Genomic DNA, 10,694 nt, shown 5'->3' on the forward strand with positions numbered 1-10,694 from the left:
AAAAAAAGAGGCTATGTGGATATTTTCCCTGTCCATTAAGCCATGTATTGTTTAAAAAATAAATAAATAAATAAATAAAATTGTAGAGATTACGAAATTGCAAATTTTTTTGACCTATGAGGGATGAAATTTGGGAGTATGTGATATAAGGCGTGTCGGTGACTCGTCAAACAAAAGAGGTGACCCACTCTGTTTTGAGGTCATGATGGAAAAACTATCAACTCAACCGCAAAAGAAAAAAAAAAAAAAGCTTTGCGATCTCTTGGCGCAACTAGCTCTGCTTACCATTTGGTCTCGACTTGGCAGTGCTTCTGTCTAGTCTGGCCGATTAACTTGGTTGTGTAATGTCACTCTTGATGGGTGGCCAAGCACTCTAGAAACGCAATTATTTGTATACAAGCAATTAAAAGGTCAATATTCCATGTTTACTCCAGTGTTAATCTTGCGTCACGATTTCGGACAAATTTAGCCAGCGTCAGCGAGTTTTCTGCGTGATTGATTTGGGAGGAGAAGGTGAATAATGGTGGTGACTGACTTGTTCGGGTGACTCAAACTCTTATCTTCGGTGGAAATGAGGCTCTCCACCGTGTGAGTAGGTGTTCATCAGGCCTATTTCTGCATGGAGTGCTGACAGACGAGCTTGAGTATTTCCTGCCCCCCCCCCACACTCACAACCCCCATCACACATTTTCACACTTCATCACAATAAGATGCGACCCCGGCTGTCACTATGGCAACTGGGGCACGGTGATAACCACTTGGGTTTGAATGGGAGTGTTTGTGTGTGGTGGCAGCAATGTTGGGATTAACCTCATTGGATAAGCGGTGGCTTCTCCACTCTGGGAGCCAGAGGCAGAGATAGTGGAGGGGCTTTCACCATGGGATTCTTTTGATCCCCTGCGTAAAAGATGAAGAGTAGAGGCATATGCCAGCCTTGCTATTCCAAGCTGACCCCCTGAGGTGAACAAGGCTCCACCAAGTGTTTGTTCCACCAAAGGCTTTACCTCGATGTGGAATAAACTGAAGTCTGGGATAGGCTCTAATTCATGACCCAAATTAGGACAAGTGATATGACAAAGAATAAACTAGAGCAGAGGAATGTGATGTTGTTCCATTTATTCTGAGCAATTTTCCACATAGAAAACAATGTACACTGTCATGATCAAAAAACTAAAAAAATGTTCAGGCAACTGTTTCAAAGGAAACTCAAGTCAAAAAATCTCTTCTATGTTCTATGCGGCCACACTAGTCTGGCATTCTGATTAACATTGGAATATGATTTAAGCAGCAAAATTCACCTGTTTCAAACCATCTCGGGGGCGGCCATTTTGCCATTTGCTGTCGACTGAAAATGACATCATAGTTGCTCGGGGCCAATCATGATTCAGCTTGTGAATGTCATATGACCAAACTCAGAAAAGAGGTGAGCTGTGATTGGTTGTTACCTGAGCACTGATGCCATTTTCAGTGTCCGTTTGTACGTATGTTTGCGTGTGCATGTTGATTGATCTATTTTACTTATTATTATCAACCTATTAATGTAATACTAAGCAGCCAGGACAGAGATGTGTATTGTGAGATGTAATTAGTACGATGACCTTTTTGGCTTTGCCAGCGTCAACAAAGAGCGCTACATGGCTCGGGGTGATGGTCCAGTCACTCTTCATTGGTTAAGCCCCAGACCATCAACCTGGAATCAACTAGCGGATATGCTTAATGATTCATGGTCGGGGTCTGCTTGCGGTTCCTGGCAGAAGCCCTCAATGATGATGTCATGCTTTAGTGTATCGATTGAACTCATTACTCTCTCTCGCTCTCTCTCTGGTTTCCCATCTTTTGTCCATCTCTCCTTTTTTCTTCTCCCCCGTACCTTGCCAGAAACCAGATGCCGCCGCTAAAACAATAAAACTCCCATCCGGAGAGTCATGAGAACACATCGTAATCGCACGGATCAATAATTTCCAGTTAGGGGCAATGGAGGTAGCGTTGCTAGATGGCACAGTGGGAAGACGAGGCCTCGGAGTTGGATTACATTTAAAGTGCACGAGAGAATCGATCGTTTGTAGAAGCTTTTGGCAGCCTTCGGGTTCTCTGGTCTCGCGGGATGTGCAGGCCAGGTCTTGCTTCGGCACAAAAACAACAGATTGAATTTCACGTTTAAAAACATTGCACACCTCATCAGTTTTTAACATGAAAAAAATGGCCATGTTTTATATTACAGGGAGAAATCCGCGTTTACACAGACAGATTTATCCTTTTCAAGCTTTTTTTGATTATGCGTAAAAGTAGCACCTTTTAAATGCTATTATTACTGCTGTTGCACAATGAATGCGATAAACACAATGCCTCGAAATAATTTACAAAGTAAAAAAAAATCCTGAGGCTGTTTTTCTTCTCTTGGAGTTGCAACATTCGACAAGGTGGAGGAATTTTTGAATAATAGTCGAAATAGAAGTCAGTGTTCACAGAAACTGCCAGGCTTCTCCAAGAAAGAAAAAATGTCTCGAATAGTCAAGTGGAAGCGCTGTAATTTATTTGGGGTTAATCAGAGCCAAGTTAAATTGTGGAAAGTGTGTTGCTGTCTCCAATTTAATGTGAGTTTGAATGTGACTGGTTAATTAGGAACACTGCCGAATCACCAGTGAGAGGAGGGTGTGCACACTTGTGCAACCACATTATTCCAGTTATTTTTACATCCCCCTCTTGAAAAACCTGGCACTTCAACAAGGGTGTGTCGACTTTTTATATCCACTATATACATACAATAAATGCCATGGCTATTTTGGCCAGAAATGTATTGATATTTATGTTAACCACTTTGCACATTAGAGTTATAACAACAACAAAATATTCATCGTCAAAAAGGTCAGTCACTCATGCGCAACTAACCGTATGTGTCATATGAATAGCTCATCACTCATCTCACCAGTTAACTACCGCTGTTGGAAAAAAATCACCAGAATGTTAAATCCTTGATCACGCCTTTCCAAATATAATATAGCTTCATCTTTTTTGCTTAGAAATAAACTTTGAACACTTTGTATGCATCTTCATTCATAAGAGAACTGTAGACAGTAATGGTCCTTGGCTTTGGCTCCCTCTATTCACTATTTTCTCACTCGCTTCCTAGCCCCTCCCATCCCTGTGTGGCTTTTACTTGAATGGTATATGAAGCAGTCGAGGCTGAATGAGAGGAGATTAGCCAACACTGACTGCTTCCCTTCTAAGCACACACACACACACACACACACACACACACACACACACACACACACACACACACACATACACACACACACACACACACACACACACACACACGTGCGATAAGCTGTATGCTATTCATTCATTAATGGAGCCACATGCTGCACATTACACATCAGTGGCCTTCACTCCCGCTTGCGTGCAGAGTGTATTCCCGCTTTATTTCACGTGACTTAGTCCACAACGTACAGTAGTGTGCATATGCGAGTGTGTGTCCGTGTGTGTGTCTGTCACCATCAAGCATGTTGGCACTCACGCTCACACAAAAAAGAGATGCATTAGCCAGCACATGAATGCGTGTGTAATTGTGTTCCGTGCATCACTTTCTCTCCTCGGCCCGCCATTGCCTCTGAGTCCCGCCCCTCCTCTCGCGTTGATCACATGGCCTCTGCAGAGGAGAACACGAGGCAGCAGCAGCAGCCATGCAGGGAAACTAAATAAAATAAAAAAAAGATCAACATCTTCAGGAGTTGGCGATGAGTTCACGTGTATCCACACGGAAATGAGAATCGGTTCAAACGGTTTTGTTTTCTCAATGAACTGTGCGCTTGTAAATTTCATGTTTACAGATTATGCTGTAGGATTTTTTGTGTGTTTCTGTATCCATCCGTTTTCAAAAGTGCTTGTCCTCATTGGGGTCACAGGTCATCCAGAGCTTATCACAGGTGGCAAATGGAAAGGTACACCCTGGACTGGTCACAAGCAACAAACAAGCATTCATAATGACGTGCACATATGTATATGTAAAATGTATTTTGACTTTTTGATAATACTAACATGCAGTTAATCGTCAACGGGAGGGCGGCCATTGCGCAATTCTACAAAATCCGCCGAGTGTTTCATCAACACCTTCTCGTTCAGGCAGCCCACTGCATCCAGTGTTGTATGTGTCATTAACAACATGCATGTAGAGCGAGCGAGAAAAGGACAAAGAAAAAGAGAGTCTTTCTTTTCTTTTTTTTAATTGTACCACCAACTAGCACTTAGCAATGGGGGTTTCTGGCAGTGAGTAGCATTCTCCATACAAGATAATTACATGCGTCCTAACACAAGCAGGATGCAGTACAGAGGAGCAAAAGGCCACACGTTGAGAGTTCAGCATTGTCAGGAGTGATGCATGTTAGGATGGACGGATGGATGGCTTCCAAATATTCTCTTCTAAAAGCAGTGCTTTGTTTTTGTAATACTAACAGATTTGTTTCTGTAAGAAATATCAGACAGATTGTATAACAGGAGTTTAAAAATACCCTGCAAAGTGGCAAGTTGAAGACAGAGTGTGCTTACGCGTGGGTGTCCTGTGAAAACGTATTACTGTGTGTACTGTGTCATAAATGCTTCGACATGGCACGGTAGGGAATCACTGTAATAGGATTCAACTAATTAGAAATCTCTTTGTTATGTTGAGTTGCTTTTGTTTTGTCAGTAGCAATACAATTTTGGCACAGAAAAGATGAATGTGTTTAAAAAAGCATTCTGCTATTCTGCTTCAAAACAAAAATATATTTTTGGCGGGCAAAGGCATATTTTGTCACAAAACAACCCCACATGCAGTATTTTGCCCCCCCCCCGCAAATATATAAATAAAAAAGAGAAAAATAATTATGTGAAGTCGTGATACAACACGTCGCACAAATCACTGCAGACATCGCTGTCCACATTCATTTTTATAACGTCATTGATATATTTTCTTTTCATCATTGCATCTTTCTGCTTGTGTGCTTTTCCACTTAGATTCCATTCATCCTGCAGCAAACAAAAAAATGAACCAGTGAAAGAGACGACCGCAGACAACAGTGGAACACAGCTCTCTGATTGGTTGGCGCAAAGTAATGAATGAGAGGATTTGAATGAAGGCCGCATGCCACAGTATATGAAGCTATGCAGGCAACATTGGAAGAACGCAAGGGAGGGAGGGATATAGGTAGGTAGGGGGAGAGATGATTCATTTCTCTTCCCATCAGCGACACTCAAGCTAACCCTTGAACCCGTCAGCGTTACGGAACATAACCATTCCTGACAGCTCCAGTGGACCCACTGCTACTTCTTGACCATTTGCACACAATGCTGCCACTATTCACTGGTTGAACTACATTGCAGGTCAACCAATCATCTCGTTGAGCCCGCCCACGACCTCGTTAATTGGGGACTTTGTTGAGTCGTGATTCATTATGAGAGTTTTCATTATTTCATGGAGCGCCAGTCATATTTCATGTCTGTCATAAAAAATTCAGGTCTAATAATTCAATGTCAATGTTAGAAGTACTTCTCTGCCGGTTACAATTTGTATATTTTTGTTTAAAAAAATGTTTTGCCAAATCATTGTTTTTTCACTAAAACAGTATTTTGTTTGACATTACATTTTTTTCACACTTGATAACACTATTTTGGGCAAAAACCTTAAAATATGCTATATTTCATCACAGAATGCTGTATTTTGTCCCAAAACACTAGAAAAAAAAACATTTTGTCACAAATAATTTTCTCTGCTAAATCATTAAGAAAAAGTTTTTTTCAAGATGAAAAATGCTGTATAAAGCATAAAACTTAACATGCCATCACAGAATTTTTTTTTTTTTGTCCTGTCACAAAACACTATTGTCAACCACCCGCCACAAATACTATTTGTTACAAAAACATTTTATTACTGACAAAAAACAAAATGTTCTCACAAAACAGTAATTGACCACAAAATATGACAAATGCTACAATTCAGACAATAGCACTCTCGTATGAGTGTGCTTTATTTCAGTTTTAAAGCATAAATTGGTTCACAGCTGTGGGATGCAGCTATTTTTGAAAGCCGGCCGGGTTTGTCACCTTGTCAGCGTGTGCAGAGAGCATGCTCTCATTACTGAAGAGAAACATCAAGCAATTTATTCCCCGTTGCCTTTGGGTTACCTTACCTGAGCTCCTCACTAATAATACCTCCTCCTGGTTGCTTCTCCTCAAACTCCACTTTCTTCAGTTAAATTCTATCCAATACTTGAGCAATTTAGTCTGTTTTGATTTTTGGTTAGTAGAGTTTTAAAAGAAGCTTCACAACAAATAGAGAGTGTGTTGAGAAAATAATGAGGACAGGAGGAGGATGATTGTCATGCCAGTGTGCAGCACAGTCACATGCTGTGTAGCACTTAAATATAAAATTAATATTACAATGCTTGTAATGGTTGAACACTGCAAAAATATTCACTTTTTTGTGCTAAACACGATACAATTGCGTGGAGCCAGCAGATAAGAAAATAAGTCAACAATTGCAGGACTAAACTTAAAACTTGTGGTTTGTTGTAATAGAAAAAGTAATAATGTTGCAATAGTAAGAAAATAAAGTCAATTTCGGAAGCAAACATATTTATATTTATTCAAATCATCATTTAAGAAGTCACTGAATGAAGTCATAATTAAAAAAAAAAGTCAAAAAGCCACATATTTTAATTTGTACCTTTTTACGAGATTAAAATCATAAAAACTGACAAAATACAGGTGTACCTTTAATTGCAATAATTTTGGAAGAAAAACATTGCAGTATTTCTAGCAAACACATTTTCTTCTGTACCAGCAAACCCAAACACACGCTCCCTGCAGTCACTCCATGGAACACGCATATATTCAAACTCTTTTTCCCTGGGAAACAGGGACCATGGATGCAATAATAATAATAATAATAATAATAAACACAAAGTGCAGATATGCACGGCAACGACTCGTTTGATTCTAAATGTTGAATAATAGAGCAAGCGGAGACTAGACGGCCTTCATATTCGGTAATTGAATTAGTCGTCGTCTTGGGATTACGCTGCGTATGTGTGCTGAGATGATTTAATTGAGAACAGCGTGTTCAATTGCAGGGAAGAAATTTGAATTTAGCGGAGATATGCAATCTCTGCACAGTGGAAATCACAGGGAAAAGGTACTTTTTGTTGAGTGAGCAGGTTTGTGTTGTCTTTTCTTCACTCACAGGATGATGGAAACCAATTCAGGATGAGAGCATAGTCAGGAGTGATGCATGTTTGGTGGATCGGATGGATGGAGTGATGGATGGATGGATGGATGGATGGATGGATGGATGGATGGATGGATGGATGGATGGATGGATGGATGGATGGATGGAGCGTGTATATAAGCCTGTATAGTGCAGTGCGGAGCGATGCTGCAGAATGGAAAGCAAGCAGCGAAGCTCAGATGATCAAAACGGCGGGGGCTCTAAATATAGGCTGCTGCTGCACAATTTCTTCTGCTTGAGCTGGGATTCACCCAACCTCAGTTGAGAATGTGGGCAAGGACAGGAAAGGATTCTCATTTGTATCATACTTTAATACTCAATAATCAGCAGATTTGGTGCCTTAAGATGTGAGGTTCATTCATTTTGTGACAAAACTCAAAATACTTATCTAAAATCATCTTTCTCCATTGAAATGAGTGGAGATGCTTTTAATCCGTTCCAGAGACGAGAGTAGGACTGAATAATATTAAAAATGAGCTAATTGTGACCACCCCCCAAATATATTGTTTCTCTGTCCTTTTCCAATGTATTTTTAACAAACATAAGCAATGAATAAATATGTATTACAATTACACATTCATCATACATACCATAAATATTTTGGTTTTATAAGTGAAACTTATGCTGAAATAACGATAACAGAGTTGTGAACTTATCGACAATGCCTACGCAACTAAGCCCCCCCTTCCCTTTCTCCCAATCAATAAATGTATCAGGTGCATGTAGATTGACTGCTCAATAATAGATTAATGTGCATGTTGAAAGGGCATCTTGCTGGGATAGATGCCAAATATGAAATTGTATAACAGATGCTATGCAGCTTCAGTTGTACTTTCTCCGATTGCGATTATCAGGCAATTTGGCAAACTGGCGGCCCAAATTTGAGCTTAGCTGTTATCACTCTGCACTTCCAAACTGGAGGTGTTGGTTTGGCAGCTAGTGGATTTCTTTTTCCTGAGACCTCATAGCTAAAAATACACGGCATGGTAAAATCTGTATTGCACAAAAGAACTTTAAAACAAAAAGTGAAACAATCTCAATAACCAGGTGTGCTACAAAATGATAGACATCATTCAAAAAGAAAGAAATACAAAGTACAAAGTACATTAAGATTAAAATTGACTCAACAAACTTAAAAAAGAAAAGTGAAACAACCTCAATAACCAGGTGTGGTAGAAAATGATAGATATCAATCAAAAAGAAAGAAATAAACGTCCAAAGTACATTAAGATAAAGATTGACTCATGATCAGTTATTTCAGGTGCAATGTTATGTTATCTTATTTATTTTAACATTTTTCATTTAAGTTAAATTTCAATTTAAATGTATTTGCATTCATTTAAAAAAATGGGGGGGGGGGGGGGGTTGTTTCATATTAAATAGGAAGAAATTGTTTATTTTCTTTGCTTGTGGAATTTATCTTGACAAGGACAGTAATGAAGTTTAGTTTTGATTATTCTGGTTTGCAGTGGCATAAAAAAGTGAGACTTTCTAATCTTATATGTGTTGTTGTCATGCAGTTTTTCACAAAACAGTACCAGACATGGCACAGTACCAAAAAACTCCTGATCTTTAAAATTAAAGTGAAACCCAGAAATTAAAATTGATGATTAAATTGATTGATTAAATAAAATTGAACAATAACAAAAATAAAATTTTGTCAGTTTAACTCACCAATTAAACAATTAATAGTTTCGTGCATATTTGTTAATCATAATACTATCTAATAGCATTTATCATGAGCACAGGAGGACATCTAGTGGTCCATCGTGAACATCTACTTATCTGACGCAACAGCAGGGGGCAGTATCGTAATTTAGAGCCGAGTCGTCGCTACTTTATTTACTTCCGGAGTCATTTTGCTTTCTCTTCCGGCTGTCGTCTGGTCGCGTAGCAGGTATTAAACCTCTTTCCTGACGATGAACTGTCTAATCTAAATCAATCTGTATGTGTTTACGGTGTCTGCATATAAACACTCACTGTGTTTAATTGACCACGTTACAAAGCACACGTCCGGTGCACTATTTTATTCATGCGATCCCATTCAAAAAGGATAAGTTAGTACGAAGTTAGTGCTGTTAGCATTATCTCGCGTTTAAAACAATTACGTGCCATACGCAATCCATTAAGTTTGTAAATTAAAGCCGACGTTTCACTGCTAACTAGCTGTCGGTGTAATATGTTACTTGTTCTAAAATAACAAGTTATTCTTCTGGTTTTCTTCTGTTCAAGCCTTGTAGCAAAGCATCAATGTGGCCAGCAAATGTAGCATTGTTAGCATTGACTAACTCTCTCCTTTTTGTTTTGGTAGGTAAACTAGAATCACAATGGCAAAGTCGAAGAACCACACGACACATAACCAATGTAAGTCACAGCCTTCCTTCTCTGTTATGTTTTTTGATGGAATCAGTCCCTGTTTTTTTTTTTAATGTAATTCCCCACACACAACTGCATTAGATGCCCATGCACTACTGTCTACATCACATGCCCTCTTCCCTCCACAGCTCGCAAAGCCCATAGGAACGGCATCAAGAAGCCCAGATCCCACCGCTATGAGTCGCTCAAGGGGGTATGTGTCAATGCACAGATTTGAATTGAGAAAATGGCAAATGGGCTGAACTGTTAGCTGCATACGTGTTTCGTGGGTTCATTGACACTTTTATATGTAAGTATTGTTTCTGAAGAGTTTTGTTGCTTTGTAGGTCGACCCCAAGTTCCTGAGAAACATGCGCTTTGCCAAGAAACACAACAAGAAGGGCCTGAAGGCGGCGAGGAAGGCCGCGGCAGCCAAGGCCGCAGGGGTTGTGGCTCCTGCCCCAGCCGTCGCTCAGAAATGATCCGTCTGCTTGTGTTTCCGTCACAATAAAGCAACGCTTTAACAAACACCGTTTCTTTGTGTGATTTCTCTTGTACGGTATTTCCATCATAATAAAGCAATGTTTCTCATTTCTTAGTGTGATTTCTCTTGTACAGTATGTCAACAGCTCAGGCTGTCAATTGAACATTTAAAATAAGGCATGTAAAGCAAAATTAGTGGTGTTGGAGTGGTGCAGCAATAACAATGGCCATTACTACATTTGGAAAAATTTCTTGAATTGCATTATTAAGAAAATGACTGACACAGCAGAGCGCCATATTGCATTGCACCTCACGTAACATGTAACACAAGACATACTCTGGAATGACACGTTTATCAACACTGCAGATCAGTAATCGGTCAAGTTCATTTATATACGCGTCTACAACGGTGGGTTCAATGCTACTAGGAAAATTCTATATATGCAGTTGGTCACATTACTCGTCTTTTATGGTTACAAACACAACTAAAACCCCACACAAGGAGGAAGTACACTGAATAATGTGGCCGAGTTGTTGACACCCTAAATTCGATGTAGAGATTTATATGATGAGGCATTACAGTTACCAGACG

At 39.6% G+C, this 10,694-nt stretch overlaps 1 protein-coding gene across 1 annotated transcript; it reads left to right on the top strand.

Moving 5' to 3' along the window:
* Positions 1 to 9,100: 9,100 nt before the first annotated feature.
* Positions 9,101 to 10,150, top strand: rpl29 (ribosomal protein L29). The gene is made up of 4 exons (XM_037252439.1): positions 9,101 to 9,161; positions 9,576 to 9,628; positions 9,769 to 9,833; positions 9,967 to 10,150. Exons 2-4 carry the CDS (start codon positions 9,592 to 9,594, stop codon positions 10,099 to 10,101), a joined length of 237 nt encoding a protein of 78 aa, XP_037108334.1. The 5' UTR covers positions 9,101 to 9,161; positions 9,576 to 9,591; the 3' UTR covers positions 10,102 to 10,150.
* Positions 10,151 to 10,694: the final 544 nt, after the last annotated feature.

This window comes from Syngnathus acus, chromosome 5, assembly GCF_901709675.1.
Source record: "Syngnathus acus chromosome 5, fSynAcu1.2, whole genome shotgun sequence".
NCBI classification, from domain to species: domain Eukaryota; kingdom Metazoa; phylum Chordata; class Actinopteri; order Syngnathiformes; family Syngnathidae; genus Syngnathus; species Syngnathus acus.